The 17,403-nt window shown below is 35.1% G+C and overlaps 1 protein-coding gene across 2 annotated transcripts in view; it reads right to left on the bottom strand.

Annotated features, from left to right (window-relative positions):
* Nucleotides 1-13,953, bottom strand: part of LOC149932299 (uncharacterized) — a 41,815-nt gene extending 27,862 nt beyond the window's left edge. For both annotated transcript variants that reach the window (XM_090155689.1, XM_090155690.1), the window contains exon 1: nucleotides 13,811-13,953. In XM_090155689.1, the coding sequence (XP_090011815.1) occupies nucleotides 13,811-13,847 (37 nt within the window). In that variant the 5' untranslated portion in view covers nucleotides 13,848-13,953. The remainder of the gene's footprint in view (nucleotides 1-13,810) is intronic.
* Nucleotides 13,954-17,403: the final 3,450 nt, after the last annotated feature.

The following is a 17,403-nucleotide window of genomic DNA, read 5'->3' as shown; positions in this document are numbered from 1 at the left end:
GACTTTATAGTAAAATGTCTCGTGTTTGAGCTCTCTTATTGGTCAATAAAACGCCGTATAATGTGATAGAAACGTGTCTTTATAGTCTCTGGTGATTTACATACAACGCGGATTTATGGCCATTTTACTGGAAAACATGGAATAATTCAAAAGAAACAAAATATAGCGAGAGATATTTTTATTTTTTGAAACATTCGCGGAGAGATCCTTTTAATGCTATCTCTAAATCACTTTGGAAGCTTATAGTTGCGCGTTCGAGTCGACGGACTACTTACGGGAAAACCTGAATATAAATCTTCTAACTGCCCCCATAGATCTCCTAGCGCCTATAAACTGCATTTTCCGACCATCAATAACGGCAATAATAAAGAAAGTAGAATGCGCTGCCACCTGGAGAACATTTTTGAAAGCTTCCCCGGGAAATATCGCTTGAGAATTTTGTAAAAAAAACAAACCGAATTATTGTTTAAAAACAGTCAATGGCAAGTTTTCTCTCGACGTCATTACACGAACGGTCAGTTTCCTGGTCAAACTTTTAAGTTTGTGTCCGTTATCTTACTCGTACGATGCAAAAGCCAATCTCGACCTTCAAATTGGTGCTCAAGACCTACAAATTTTTTATCTCGAAAGTATACTTAAAAATTATAATAATAAATAATTAATATAGTTAAGGCGATCACGACCTTCGAAATAGCTATTTATTAAATTTGAAATTCGATTTGACGAGATAAATACAAAAACGTCCACTGAAACTCGCCTAAAGGCAACGTAGCGATGTCCACCGTCTGAAATTTCCAAATCCTCCCAGTTCGAGTGCTTCGATCTCGCGGTTCCAATCGGAAGCTTTCGTTTTAAGCGATAATCTAGCTGGTAAGAATCGATAAGCGTGCCGCTGCTATGAATATACTGACTTGTTGGTCAGCCTGTACGTTCCTATAACATTGACCTGAAACATATTTCGTCTGGTCGGTGGCGGGGGAAGAAGCGTTTCGCTATTTCATAAATAACAATTTGTTTCCTTTTCGCTCGCACAATCCATTACAGGAGTTATTCCCCGCCGAAAAAAAGTCAAAGAAAAGAGAAAAATTACATAGTGTTGGAGGTTGGATCTCGCCCTATATATCGCGGGGTGCCAGTCCACTGGCTTCGGGAAACTTTAAACGCTGACTGGGAGGGAGGGGCGGGGGTTATTTTAGAAGCATTTTCTCTCGGAATTTTCGTGATCCAACAGGAATTTAATAATTTTTGGGGCCTATCTCGCTTTCCATCATTTTCACAAATTACTTAGAAAATTAGTCGACGAAAGCGAGTGGCCGACCGTGGAGCTCCGCTATTGTGAAAGTACACATTCGATACCAGTCACTCAATGGATGTCCACACCGTCGCTGTTTATTAAGCGCTATACACTCTTAAAGTGGTCCCGATCAATAGCAGCGTCTCCAACGTCGTCGTTCAGAAGTTACAACGGGTTTGCTCTCCCGTTACTCGGTATATGCATATTCCATCAGCGTCAATTAGTTGGAACGACTAATTGAGGCGAATTAATGGCTTCGCCACCTTTTTGCTTAACTAATATTTCGTAGATTCGCGTTGTAGATAAAATGGGGCGCCTCAAACAAAAAATACGACGTTTCTAAAGCCGGGTTTTCATGGACGCTTGTAGCTTGAAAAAGAAAAGATTGAGATTTTTCCATTTTGTGGGAAGGGTATACTTTATTTTATATTTCGCGCTCAAGCTGCAAGGAAAGCGCTTCGCGTTTTCAAGATGCAAGATATTTCTAGCGTGCCGTTTGAGCTGGCGGCTTCCGCGTTAAATAAATATGGCGGCTCCGAATCGCGGACGTCTTTTGATTAAGAAAAAAATGTTATTACTTAAACTTTTAGTAATTATTAAGGCCAAAAACAATAAAAGAAGGTGTAAAACAAAACGATGGTAGGTGCACCCTATTTACATAATTTTGCTCAACTCTATAAATGCAACATTCACTGCATCTCTGTCTCGGTGTTCTTTTAATTTTCGGTTCCAAATTATTGGGTTATCCTTTACATGGCTTATAAAATTGTTCTTCACTTCTATTTCCCTTTGTTGTTTTCTCTTCTTTTTCTATTTATTTTTGTTGCTTTTTGGTTAATTTGGTTGTGGTTGAACTCATTGTTATTTGTTTCGAACAGCGTACAATAGTGTGATAAGCCTCGGTACCAACACTAGCACATACTACATAACCATTGGCTGGCTGAAGTCACATGGACCGACGTCACGCGCGAAATTTTCGCTTGGGCGTAAAAATATCTAGTTGGTTTTGATCGGCGCTAGAAGCGTGTTCCAATCTATTTTCACACGCGCACGCTCCAAGTGCAAAACACAAGCGTTCTTGAAAACAGAAGCGATTGCAGCGTGAGCGCGAACTTTAAACTATTTCTTGCTCAAGCCAAACTTTTTCAAGCTAAAAGCGTCCATGAAAACCCGGCTTAAAGCGTAAAAATGGTGTTTATCACGGCCATAGTTCTTAATTTTGTTGAAATTGTTTGTAACCAACCTCGGTTACGTTAACCAATAATTCAGAAAGTAGAATTTATAATAATAATAATAATAATACTTTTTTATTTTGGAACAATAATTGGGTTATTTACAGTTTGTAAGGCCTAAGTCGACATAGCGACTTTTATGCCACACACAGTCGTAAGTTTTAATTTGCTTTGTAGGTTTTTTTTTTAATAATTATACAATAACTACCTATGTTACATGTTTAAAAGATAAAATACAAAAGTTTATATAAAAAGAGGAAATAATGAACTTGGAGAAAAAATCAAATAAAAAATTATAAACATTTCAAAATATATTTATTTATAGTTAGGGATAATGACAATGGCTGAATTTTTCTTTTCTTTTTATAAATCGTCTACACATGACCATTCTCCCGACAGTAGAAATAAACTCATTCTTGGACGCTCATGATATGAAAAAAATAATATGAATTTGAAACTAAATTGTTTTGGTATTATACCAAATATAATTTTGCTCCGCATTTATAAAAGATGTCCATTTCTACTCTAGCTAATCTCGTAAAAGAACTCGTATTGAAAATTAATACATAAAGCTGATACTTTTGAATTTAGGATTTAATATTTTATATTGCCTACTCAAAATATTTTGTTATGATACAAACTTTCGCAAAAATTGTACACTTTTTTATTATATTTTTAAAATTGTATTATTTGCTTTATGGAAATTATTTTTCAGAGCGTATTTGATACTTAAACATTATTATTACATAATCAACTAGGCTATTAATAATCAGCTAGGCTAATACCCAAAGCACCCCCTTAGGCCCAATTCATCTAGCGACTTTTAATTCTTTAATTAAATGACTTTAATTGGTGATATAGGCTTCGAGCATAGGATATATAGCGAAATCTGCCTTCATATCCGTAATATCCGTCAACTAAATATGTGAAGAAAAAGCATGTTTTTCGGTTGAACTTTCAGCTGTTGTGCATATAAAATTTTGATCGAGCAGACAGCTTTCATATATTCAATTTAAAACTCGGTCGGTAGGCGGCGATATTTATGACCAAATTTTAAACTACGCACGAAGCCTATGGCGTTTTGTGAATAATGACGTCAACTACAACTTGAGAAATAAACAAAGTTAATAATTTCGTCATATACTAATTTAGTGAAAGCTACTTTGGATGGTTGAAAATTTTGATATAGCATTAACAAAGTGACTAATATTCAACTTTCAATTACTTTTCTATTAACACCTTTTCAATCGTCAAGATGTAATTTTCAATTTCATTTAGAAATCTTTAATAGTAGAAATTTTAAAAAATATCACGTCTTAATACATGTACTTAATTTTGTTAAATTCAAAAATATCACATCGTAATATCTTTCGCTATTAAAAATTAATTTCTGTTCTTTTATGGGTTTTCTGGAAGTGCGGAGCAAAACTATGTATTTCTATGATTTATCTTTTTATAGAAATGAAAAATTTAAGAATTTTTTTTGAGCTTACAATCCAGCCAACACTGCACTTACGTTAAGAAACGTTTCGGTAGTCCTATCACTTTGTTTTGGATTATTAATTCGTTTCTTTCCTTTGTAAATATTTTATTCGTGAATCTTTTAAAAATCCAAACATATAAACCCTCATTTTTTAGAACGTAACTAGACTTTTCAGTTAACATAGATCCAACTAGTGTCCAACGTGAGAAGCTTTCTTAACTGGTAGATTGTCGTCTTGCACAGTGGTTTTTAACCTGTATTTTCCGCGGAACCCTTGGCTATCAGAATCAAAATCCGTGTAATCCAGGAAATTTTAGGAATTAACCAATTTTTGAAAGCCAAAACGCCCAGATTTCAAATATATGACTTTTTGAATTATACAGAAATAAATTATTATTTATAATAATAATACTTATATTTATTTATAATTAAAGCTGCAGAATTTTCAATTTATTAATCAAAATATCAGAAATATGAAGTAGAATAGATTAGATTAGAAATTTGTTTTTTGGTTTTTTAAACTTTTTGTATTTTTTTTTTAATTTTCTCCGCGATATACAGATTGCACACCACTCTAGCATACAATTTCCAATGTCTACTTACCAGACAAAACTACAACAGTTAAAAGAGCTTCTCACGTTGGCCACTAGGTGGCCTTATGTTAGCTTTAAAGGCTAATTCCTAACTTCAGCAATAGAAATAAAAGCGTAGCTCTTCCAGCTTTTTTGGCCAAAAGACGAAGATCCAGTTAATCATTAGAGCAAAATAAATAAAAAATACTTAAGGAACTTTTGGGTTCACTATTTCTTTAAGAATAACTAATTCCCAAACCTTCATTATTTATTTAAAACGTAATATTTCCCTTCCACAATAGAAAATAAAAAGAGTACAATTTTTGGAATTAGAAGCGAGCGTCTTGGAAAAATACCTTCATAAATTTATCACGAGGAGCCTAGTCCCTTATTCAGACTTTCTGTATTTCACTTTTGTGCAACAAAAGCCGTCGCAGTTTATGACAAAATTCTGAGTGACTTATAAATACTCAACGCTCTTTTTAAAGACGGTAAAAAAGAAAAGCACTTTTAAGTCAATTTTCTTCAGTTTGGATCTAATTTAGCGAAATGGGATTCCACGGTCACTGGTGCTAACAGAATGGTTTCTCGTTATTGCAATGCTACCATACAGTAGCAGCGGTCCACTAAAAAACATAAGCAAGCCGCTTTGAGCAGAGTTAAAACCCATAGAAACTATTTGACCCGCAGTACCTCAAATTTCAACAGTGTGGAAGTCAGCCGTCTTGCAAAATGGCCGCCATTTTTTAATCACGTTTAACTCGAAAATTTACGGAACAAAATCCACAAATGAGGTGTACGATTTCATGTTTATCTCAAAGCCAAAAATGCGGTGTTACCAGACGATCAACTTCAATCCCTGTAATTCTCACCTTGAAATACTTTTAGTCAGTTGGCAAAACGAGTAACACGGCGAAAAATTAAGGTTATGATGATCTTATTATATAAGATAAAGCGGTTCTTCCCCGAGTTCTTAGGTTTCCTTTTCCCATAAAACTTGTAGAGGTTAACGGTAATAATACGTATAGGAAGCTGTTGGCTCGCGTGGCATGATGGGCTTGCCACCACCCTCCTACGCATTGTAACCCGGCTACCCGTTTAAAGGCATTAAAAGTCGCTTGATGACTTGGGCCTTAGGACTGGTGGTGTCTTACATAATTTTTTGTTAGGAGAATCCGCAAATACATATCACCAAGTGATTCGAAAAAATAAATAAATGAATTAATAAGAAGTCGAAATATAAAATGTTGATCTTACGTCAAAGGTCAGAGCCTTTTTTGTTTAGTATTCGCAAGCACGACTTTCACTGCGCGCCAGAAAATTAGAAATTCCTGGAGATTCTAGCACGCGCTCCAAAAGTCTTGTAAAAATATGAAACAGTGACGTAAGAGCTACATTCAAACAAGGAGGTCGCGTTACTTTTTAAAAAGATCTACAGGGATTTGGCAATACGACGTCAAAGTACGTCAGATACGCTTTTTCCTACAGATAAAAAAATGTATCAAAATGGCTAAAGCTACGAAGCGCTATTACCCTATTGGCCAAAACAAGACTTTTCTCCTCAAACAGAGCCCTTTCAGTACAGCCCTGACCTGACATAGTTCAGTCAAAGACGGTGGCCTAGCCGTAAGAGAAATTTCCCCATAGAGAAATCTTTCGTGGGCTCATTTCTAGAACTAGCGCGCAGTCATGTATCAATGTTTTTTATTAAACTTTAAACCCGGCCGTATTTCTTAATACAATACGACGGCCGTTTCAAATAACACGTACGTTTTAAATATATCGTTCCATTTGCTCTTGCACGGAAGAAACTCGACTGGAATAGACTTCTTTTATAGACGTTCTAGCTTCCTCCGAAAGAATCTCTTTATGTTTTTAATATTTTTTGGTTGATGTAAGGATGGGTGCACGCACGCGGCAGGCGCCATCTATCGTAGCTCACCGCGGGGTCCCTTTCATCCGTGGCCGGGATGACGGGTCGCGTGCCCAAACCCACCAGCCGCGGATGCAAACGGCTACGAGAACAGACGCGTACTGTTTACTGGCTTTCTCGCTGCGGAAAAAGTAATTTGAAAGTTTGCGGGCTGCCGTGCCGACTCGGGGGGGGCGGGGGGCGATATAACTCCTAATAGAAAGTTAAATTGGAACGAGCCTTTTCGGTCAACGTCTTCCGATCCCTATATAGTCTTAATTGAATTTTTAAACATACGCATTCGATACAAATCGGTGCCCCTTTTCGATACGGTTTAAAAATACAATTAATTTATACTATCAGAGTACGGCCCTGGCCCACCCTTTATAAATAAACAGTCGAAAATAGTACTAAATAAATGATTAGTTTTCTATACACGCTCACGGAATTTTAATGTAAAAGATTTTATCTGGTTAATAAATAAAATTGTAGACTCCAAAAAGCTAGCGGGTATCTCATTCGGAGATTAAGTAAGACCTTGTAGACTGACGACGTGAGTTAGCTCGGTGGAGCGTCAACGAAGCACCGTTAAAACCTCTACGGTGATGTGCTTAATCTTTCTTTCCTACGAGGTGATTTTGTTGTTTATCCCGCGTTTAATATCTCAAGGGTTTCGCTAAACTGTAATTTAGTTTTCTGTAATGTTCAATTTTCACAGATTTATTATTTATAAAATAATACAAGCTTTATATAATAATAATAAGAATAATTAAAACCAATATATTTTGGGAATACTAGAATAGCATAATTATATTGAAACCCCAACCTAACCTAATCTTATGTACCTAAAAATTAATCTTACCAAACCTAAGTTAATCCATCCAAATATCTAGGTTACAAACTGTATACACTAACCTAGGCTACAAACTTTATACACTAACTAACCTAACTAAACCTAAATATACCTAACCTAACCCAAATTAGTCTAACTTAAACCAACCTAACCTAGGCTTTAAATTGTAAAAAAAAACTAACTAACTTAACCTAAGCTAACCGCAATGGAACTAAACCAACAAACGAAACCCAACATAATCCAACTTAACCAAACCTAAGCTAACCGAATTGAACTAAACCAACCAAACGAAACCCAACATAATGCAACTTAACGTAACCCAAGATAACCTAATCCAAACTAAGCCATCTTAATATAATTTAATCCGACTTAACTATTCCTAACCTAACTTACCTTCACTGAAAATAACCCAAATTAGCCTAACTAAAGCCATCCTAACCTAGGCTAAAAAAAAAGTAAAAATTAACTAACTGAACCTAACCTAACCTAATCTCACTGAAACTTAACCAAATTAGACTAATTAAACCCAACCTAACATAGGCTATAAATTGTAAAACTAACTAACTAAACCTAACCTAATTTAACCAAACCAACCAAACTCCATTCAACATAATCCAACCTAACCCAAACTAACCTATACAATATAATCTATAGCTTGACGTAACCTAGTCTAGCCCAACTAAATTTAAACTCACGTAACCCAACCTAGCGTAACTTGTCCTTACTAAACCTAATTTAACCTAACCAACCTAACCTAACTCAACCTAACCCAATATAATCAAACTTAATCCAAGATAACTAACCTAACCCGACCCAGCTAAGACAAATATATATATGGTCTGTGTGAGGTCGTCGGAAATATGATTAAAAAAATACTTTCCGATTTACACGAAAACTATTAGAATATCCCCCAATAAAACAATTAAAACTATTTTTTAGGAAAAGATTTAAAATGAAACTTCTAATTGACCAAACGACAAATTCGGACACATGAAACCCATTAATTTTTATTTTCGGACACATGAAACCCATTAATTTTTATTTTCGGACACATGAAACCCATTAATTTTTATTTTCGGACACTTGAAACCCATTAATTTTTATTTTCGGACACATGAAACCCATTAATTTTTATTTTCGGACACATGAAACCCATTAATTTTTATTTTCGGACACATGAAATTAAAACCTTTGAAACACCATTTAGAGAAATGTGACTGTGCCGCTGACATCAAGCCTTATTATTCGATTTCTGTGGTAATATGTTATACAGGGTGTTAACTAAATCATGATACAGGGTCAATAACTCAACATGTTTTTTAGCGAGGAATTGAATTTTCAGGACACAGAACGTGCAGGGGTCACTTGACAACGGAAATTTCCATGACCTTGTTTTCAAGGTCATTCAAAATTTATCTCGAGAACCATTTGTTATCAATTGGTTATCGAGATAAACTTTGAAATACCTTGAACCATGAGTTAAAGGTCATCCGAATTTGTAAATTCTGAAGACCCCCTACCAGATAAGTATGTGACTGTCTAGCAATTTATGATACTCTAGCATAAGTACTTTTCGAGTTATTAGCCCTTCAACCTGGTTTCAGGTATATTATTTTCATCACGACCTTCCTGTTTTGTTTAAATTCCTTCGACTTGTTAATGGTCAAATTAGGTGGAATCAAAGCTATTTAGATTTAAAATGCGACGGGAAACAGTGGAACACTTTTCTAACTGAAACCAACTTTGTATCTCTAATGGCTCTCGAAATAAAATTTTAATTACTTTGAAGACATGGTTCAAGGTTATGGAAATTTCCATTGTCTAGTGACCCCCTGCACGTTCTATGTGTCATGAAAATTTCAAATTCTTATCTAAAACGCATTTTGAGTTATATCGTTTTTAGTTAGCACCATGTATACGAATGGGTGACAGATAATCGGGTCTGTAAGTTTATTTCAGAAACGAAGTTTACTTTTGATTTACAAATCATTAAAGTTTATCCATAGTTCAAAATATCTCTTTATCTCTACTACAATTTAATTTTCCCTAAGATTATCAGTTGTAATTGAAGAGCGTACGTTTAGACATAGAACCTCACGTTTTGGGAGCGGATAAAATATCCCTATTAGAAAATGTACCTCATGCCCAATGGAATTACACAGTTAAGGGAATGGATTTTGAAAGTGCTCACTCTTTTGATTTAGTTTCTAAAAAAATATATGTTGTTGCCATTGCGACGAACTATCGAAACCAACCACCCTATCCCTTCCTTCATTAAAAATGTAAAAGCGAATGACCACTAGCTAATGAACCGCTGATCTGGTGCATGTGTTGAATTCAGACACAAAACTCAAACCATACAACTTCAGGAAACATTAGTATACAGAATTTAAATCAGAACTTTCAATGGAGTGTTTTTATCCATTTGTTCGAAGACTAATACCAGTTTAATCAAATCTCCAAAAAATTAAAGGCATTAAATGAACGAAAAATTGTTGGTTTCATTATTTTTCAATTTGCCACTTCAAAATAATTTGGCAATATTTCCTTGGCATTAACTCGAGTACAAGCTCGAATCAAAATATTATTCTATAGTTCCTCTCTCGAAAACATTAAAAACTATCCGTATCAAGAACTAAAAAAGATTTAAAGTTTAAATATATTTGTTGAGGATGTTTCAAAAATCGTATCAGTTCGAGACGAAAACCAAACAAACGCATGCCACAAAAATACTCTTTCGATCAATTGTATCAATTGACGGTCAAATGGTTGTACTCAAGCTGTCTTGCCCTTTCGCGAAATATTGATTATCTGTAGTAATTAAAACAATTAATTTGCTCTAAAATATCGATTAGCCACATGGATCTCAAACTCAGATTAAAAGTTATCTTAGCTTCAAGCCTGATTACGTTATGGAACAAATCATCAAATAAAATAAGCAACGAGGTCTGACGTCAGCTGCATTTGAAATTTAACCTCGAGCTAATCGGTTAAGTGGAATTTGACTGAACTTTTAAGGCTTTTGGCCACCATTTTCCAAGGTGGTGGAAGTTAAATAATAATATCATAAGTGTATAATATTGTTACATAAGCGTGACACTTTATATTCTTCACACGCAAAAGTTTTACTGACAAGGAGAGTACCCGAGGTGTTTATTGCCGATTTTGTTCAAAGTCGGGCGTAATGTAGACCTATATGAGATATGAAATTTCCCAAAAGGAGACGTTGCACTACCCATTCGTTTTGCTATAGCAACCGAAAATGTTTTTGATCACTTAAAACAATAAAATCTCCATTTAAAAAAGCATGGGATTTTCTCGGTTTCACAGGGTCCTAGCTACGAAAATTTTGAAAAATTTTGAAAATCACGAAATGTGTAATTTGGACCACATTTAGGTAAATTTCATCAAGTTTGGGTAAATTGAAACATTTTTAGGGTAAATTTGTAACAAATTTTGGGTAAAATAAGGGAAAAATCTTATTTTGGTTGTAAGTGGTCAAAAAGATTTTCGGTTGCCATGGCAAATCGAATGGGTAGTGCAACGTCTCCTTTTGGGAAATTGCATATCTCATATAGGTCCACATTACGGCTGACTTTGAACTAAATTGGCAATAAACACCTCGGGTACTCTCCTTGTGAGAGCTATTCACGAGACAGACTGCATAACGGGCTTCGTCGTCGTTTTGCGTCCGCTTGCTAATGCGTCACACGTAGCTTTGCCAGCGCCTCGCTAGGAGGAGATTTTCTTCTTGTGATGACGTCACTTTGTTACTAGCTCTCAGTAAAATATTCCCCAAAGTGACATACTTACGGAACAATATTATAGACTTATGATAATATCTATCACGTAAATTGTATTTCTGTGCTACGACGAATCATAACGTCTCACAGATCTTGTAAATATGAGTAACCAAAGTTCCTTTATATTTACACTCAGCTTCCGGTTTTGATTGCGAGCTTCTGGTCAAAGTAACACTAGTACTTAATATTGTTATTTTAAACCTCATTTCGTATTCATTAGATAGATCTAGAGTTACGTGTAATTTTATTGATTTTGGCCATTATTCCATAAATAAGAGAACCTGGTAGACGTGAAACACATTTTTTTTGTTTCTATCAATATACGTTTTCGTTTTGAAAATTTACTTAGTAATATAAATTTTTAAATATGCAATATCAAAAAAAAATACGTTTTTCTTTGAAAACACCCCAAATTTTCCAATTAACATTTACCTTTAACTGTCCTTTAAAATTAAAGTGGACCTTTTGTAATGTTACTAAAAACAATATACGTTTAATATACGTGAAATTTCAAAAAGATTTGTTTCTAAATATTAGCATATAATATGAACTTGATTGCTCCTTTTCGTTTTAATAATTTACGTAGTAATACGAATTTTATAAATATACAATATAATCAAAAATATTCTAGGAAAATAATGAATTTCTAAATTATTATTTATGACATTTCATTAATATGTAGATGATAGTTTAATCTAGCATATAAGGTTAAAGTGTCCGCCCTTTATACTACTGGTATCAAAAGAATCGGCTAATGTACGCCAAAGGTTTTTTAAAAAGGTTTTATTTTGAAATATTACCATATAATATGTTCATGCCGCTTTCCGTAAAAAAACAGAGAATTTATTTTAATTTCGGTATAAATTTGCGTAAAGGATTCCAATTTTGAAAAGACACATGAAATTGTTCCATCCGTGGAGTACTTTGAAGCGAGACTCAATTTCAAATCAAAATATAATGCCAACAATCTTGAACTTTTTGATATTTTTAGATTTTTTTTTAAATTATAAAACCATTCGCTGATGTGACAATCGTAATATCATATTATCGTAAAATTCACGCTAGGTAGCGTAACCTTCGATTTCGATATATGACAGCCAAATCCGCGACGATTTTTTTTAGGGATATGTAATAATACGAATCTATATTTCAAATAGTAACATCGTGAATCTCTCTTATGGAATGGTCGCGACGCGCTTGTTTTTCGTTGGTTGAGTAATTTTCATCGGCCGTAGCGTTTAGTTACGAGGAGTTGGAGCGTGATCAAGCCGATCGGCTTTCCTGGCTCTCCCTCTTTTACAAATGATAAATGAATCCAAAGGCCCAAATTTTACACAAGTAAAAGGCAATATCCCTTCTGGCGTAGCTATGGAAAATTCTCCTCATTTTGAGGAATGGTTTCGATTTTCCTTTAATATCCTTCATTTTCTGATTTTCGCGTATACTCTCGACTAATTCGGTTCCCCTCCCCCCCCCCCTTTTCATCCATTCCTCCGGCATTTAAATGGTTTCAGCCCCAAAGTTGACTTTCCCTGTCTCCTTCCATCACTACTTCTTGTTCGAGTTTCAAAACTCGGCGTAAGCCTTCAAAATCTATTAATTCACTGTACTGGATGCTCATTTCCTAAAATGAATTATCGCTTTCCAGAAATTACTTTTATTTGATTATTCGTAAACATATTCCTTTGTAGATTAATTATTATTAATCTAGGTTTTTTTTTACATTGTGACCACACAGCTACAATCCATGGATTAAAATGAAACGAGAGAGACAATTTTTGGGGTATTTAAACAAATTTTCACACTTTAACCTTGCTAATATCGTTAATGGTGATATTCTGATGATTGGTATTTTTTGCGCGCTCCGCCTCTTAAATTACCCTGAAATTAGGGGAGAGTCAGGAAAGGTATCATTGGCCCGATTCGAAAAACGTCATTTGACGTAAAAAACATTCGAGCACGTCCAAAAATGTACTTATTAACGTGAACACCGCTAAGATTTCTTGTTTGTTAAATTAAATAGAAATGGTAACTGAATACAACCAAATAACATCGATATTAACAGTCTACTTATCTATAATTTATCTATTGCTTTATAATTTACACACCAAATAGCTCGTTTTTAACAATTAAATTAAATATTTAACTTTGAATTCTAAATTATATCACCCCATATGTTGTCTCCCTTCTGAAATCTATTTTAAAATAAATTTATGATTTCATAATTACCATGTGCAAAAATCAGTTTAATATTTATATATCACTATCGTGACATGTTCTAAAAAGACATTTTTCTTCTAACGAAACCGAAGTTTGAAAACTAAGTTAATATTTTCCTAGTCGATCGTTCTAATTGTAGAAGGCGATTTGAAAAGCGATTGTAAGTTGGAGATAAAAACGGGCACTCTTTCCTTCGGGGTCGGGGATGAGGAGAGGAGATTCATATTTCGGCGACCCGACGTTACGGAATTTTATTACAGTCGCCAGATCGGAGAGATCTTTTCGGGCTTCCGAAAAAAAAGGGGGAAAACTTGTCGAATAAATTGAGGAGGAGGTAGAGCCGCGGAAAAAGGGAATATATATTCTCTCTCTGACTATTTCTCGACCAAATCGGAAACCAATTTTGGAAGTATAAAAAAGAGGAAATTTTTTTTGACGTACCTTTGATAAGAGCGATCAAAAGTAAAAAAACAGTCATGACACGGCATGTTTTTTCGTCTAGAACCGCCAGCAGAAAGCGAGTTTTTTAGCCCGATCTACGCGAAAGCAAGTTGCTTTTGATCCGAAGACGAGCTTCATAAGTCACTGACTGCGGCGGCGAACTCAACTCGGCGCGCTCGCTTCTCGGCCGAACTCTCTCTTTCTCTTCCGCCAGTGTACTAGAGCGAAGAGCGCCCTCCAGTAGCCAAATCTAGAACTAGTTGACGCCCGGAGAAAAAAAACCGGCAGTCGGCTAGAAGGGGCTGTCGCGGCTTCGAAGCCAGAAAGAAAAGAGAGAACGCGCTTTTGGGGAGAAACTAGCGTACGTTTTCGTTGTCGAGGCCACTCGTTACGACGCAACCATTTTTAAGATAGATATTCTCTCTCTTAAGGTTCTCTTTTATTTTACATAATCGTCCCGTTTGGGCGCGCTCTGCCAGTTGGAGATTCGCCACTGTTTCGTCCGCTTCCTTCAGCCCCACACGCGCTCTGCCCAGCGATAACTACGTTAAATATTACGCTTTCGCGGGTAAAATATAGAGTTCTCTCTTCCTTCGCCCCGAAACTATAGTCCATAACTAACTGGGGGGCATCTGGTCCGGCGCTGAGATACGGTGACCATCCGCTCCAAATTGATAATATAGCCCCGCCGTCTTCTAAGAAATTAACGACGCTAAATATACTTAATGCGATAATTTTTCCCGTTCTTTAAAAAAGTAACTTGGAAAATTGACCGTAAATTATAGCTTCATTTTTGTTCTATCTCCAAACAAACAAATCTGCAAAATAGATAAACTTAAAAGCGCCTCATTAAACCCCTCAAATTTTTTAATGAGTTTAATTTAATGTTTAATTTTTAGAGTATTGCATTAATTACTCTAGAATTCAATTTAATTCGCTATTTCATTCTATCAGGAATCCATACCTCTACTTGGAATGCTTATCGCGGCAGATTTTCGTCTCGATGTGGCTGTCGGTTTTTTCACGTCACTATGTTAACTTAACAAACAACAACGTGAGAGGGGAACGCGCGCAGAGGGGACTTTTTCTCGTAGGCGGGGCCAAAGCCGTCAGAGTTATCTTACCATACGCGATAGAGGTAGGCATTCCTGGTTCTATTAAATGTTACAGCCCTGGATCACTTTTAATAATATAAATTAAATTTTATATTATTTGAAGAAGGACCCATTTATAATATTAGTATTAGTAAATAAAATATACTAATTTTCAATGTAAGTTAATTTAATTATACTATTATGGTGCATATTTTACAAAGGAAACTAAATTTAAAAGGGGTGGAGTTTTTAAAATTTTTACTATTCGTTTCGAGGGGTTATTGAAAAAGATAATTTTGGCTGTTACGTGATACGCGAACGGCCTCCAACTACGAGGTCCAGAGACAGCTGAAAGTTTTAGGAAAACAGTCGAAACTTTTGTAATAAACGACAATTGACATGGAGAAAACCTGTAATTTTATTAGTAAAATCGCCATACTTTAGCAGAATATGCCATCAACTTAGAATACGAGATTTTAAACGAAGTCAAAATAAATTAAATGAAAGTGTGCGTGTTTTTCATTGAAAAGGCGAACCACAGCAAAGAAAAATGATCTAAAATTAAAAAAATATAATATTTCTATATTTTACCATAATCGTATCACGAAGGAGATATAACCTTTCATTTTTAAAAATGTGCTACTGCCCACAACTTATTCAATATTACCCCTAGAACGGCAACGATTGACACAAAATTCAATCATCTTCGGAACATCTGGTACTTTATCTCCAAATCTTTTCTTCAATTATTGGCCAAATTAAAGTTTCGGAAAAATAAAAAATTGGAACATACATTACTTTTCAAGGGTTATTATTCTTAACTATATAAGCGGTTATGTTTTTCGTATGGATTCGATAAAATGAGATGAAAATGCCGATAAATTTAAATTTGAGAACAATATAGGCTAGTCATGGAATGAAAACCTATTTTTTTTCTTTTTTTTCGGAAAAATACGGAAAATTATCCGATTTACATCTCTAAGCTAAATATTAATTATTTATGTATAAATTATTTACCCTAGTACCATATGTAACATAATTACTCACTCATAAGTATGCCACTGTACCTTTATTCCATTCAAAAATCTTCACTAACGGTTTGTTTCACCACGAACCAGTAAAAAGATGGACTACGTTAGATTTTAACCTTTTTATTCATCCTAGTAATTTTGGGAGTCACACTATTGGCTACTAACATATTTATTTAAGCCAATGGAAAACCTCTAAATTGAGAAGGAATTTTTTGCGTCGGAATTTTAGTCAGCCCAATGTAGCTTTATTGAAATTTATAAACTCACTCGGTTTGTACGGATGAAGTTAAATAATGAGTATTTTAGAAAAAATAAAGGTTGGGGAAAATGACCAATAAGTGATCGCTTTCCGAAAATGGAAAAATTCGTCGAAGCGGAATATTCCACCAGTGTTATTAAAACCCACATCAAGCCTAGAAGAGTTAGGCCTAGGCTCAAAAGAATCTGCAAAGACTCCAACCATGGACTAATTAATGTATACACAGGGACGGTCCGCACAACGCCACTCTCTCATAAAATCGGCGACTAAGTCTTGTTAATGCTGTTCCCTCTTTTCCTCCCCCCTTAAGCAAAGTTAGCCGAGTCAAAACGTCATCAAACGGAAAAACGATGCTGCCCTCTATCTGCTTGGAGTCTATCGATGTTGGCGTCTGCTTATGATTTGAAAAACAAACGTTTTTTTTCGTTCATTTGAATAAGGTGTATGATTTAAGAGCTTTAATTTATTTAAGTAGTTTTACAAATTAATTATGAGGAAAAAGCTGTGTGTTTACCCTTCGTGTAAAAGTGATTCGAAGTATTGTCATAAAGAACACACGAAAGATTTCTTTATACCTTTCCTGTTCATCTTTTTCTAAGCCTTGTCCAAAAAAATCTTTGATTTACCATTATCGGAATCACTTAAATCCACTTTTTTAATTTTCTTTTTGTCTGGAGAAATTGAGAATAAGGTCTCGAATGTATGGGCCGAAAAATTAATATCAATGAATTTAATTGTTGATATAAATGAATTCATTTACCAAACGCACGTGGAGCTTACAACATCGCCGGCAAGGCGACTGCTTTTTTTATGTACCCTTAAACCTTTCCTCCCGTTTCCATCCCCTTTGACTCAGTTTGTCGTTAGTTCGCACAATCGCCGCTCGAGGGCACATTTAGCAATCGCTAGTCGCTAAATTTCCTATGCGGACCGTCCCTGTGTATACATTAATTAGTCCATGCTCCAACCTTGTAGATGCCCCGGAAAAGCTCAACCTGAATTTCAACTATTTTTTCCAATAAACCTGCTTCTTTTATTTGACAATGCAAATTTATTTTAGAACGTGAGTCTCCAAGAACTTCATTAATTTGCAAATTAATTACATTAACAGAACTTGACACTATATTGTAGTTCATTTTAGCTCCTAAGCCTTGGTTGTTCAAACCGGTTTGTTTATTAAAATAATGGCCCTCGGTTTATCAGACGTAG

This window comes from Leiobunum rupestre, chromosome 8, assembly GCF_980474605.1.
Source record: "Leiobunum rupestre chromosome 8, qqLeiRupe1.1.hap1, whole genome shotgun sequence".
NCBI classification, from domain to species: Eukaryota; Metazoa; Arthropoda; class Arachnida; order Opiliones; family Sclerosomatidae; genus Leiobunum; species Leiobunum rupestre.
Note: the sequence above shows the minus strand (reverse complement) of the source record. Positions and strands in the feature narration are given on the sequence as shown.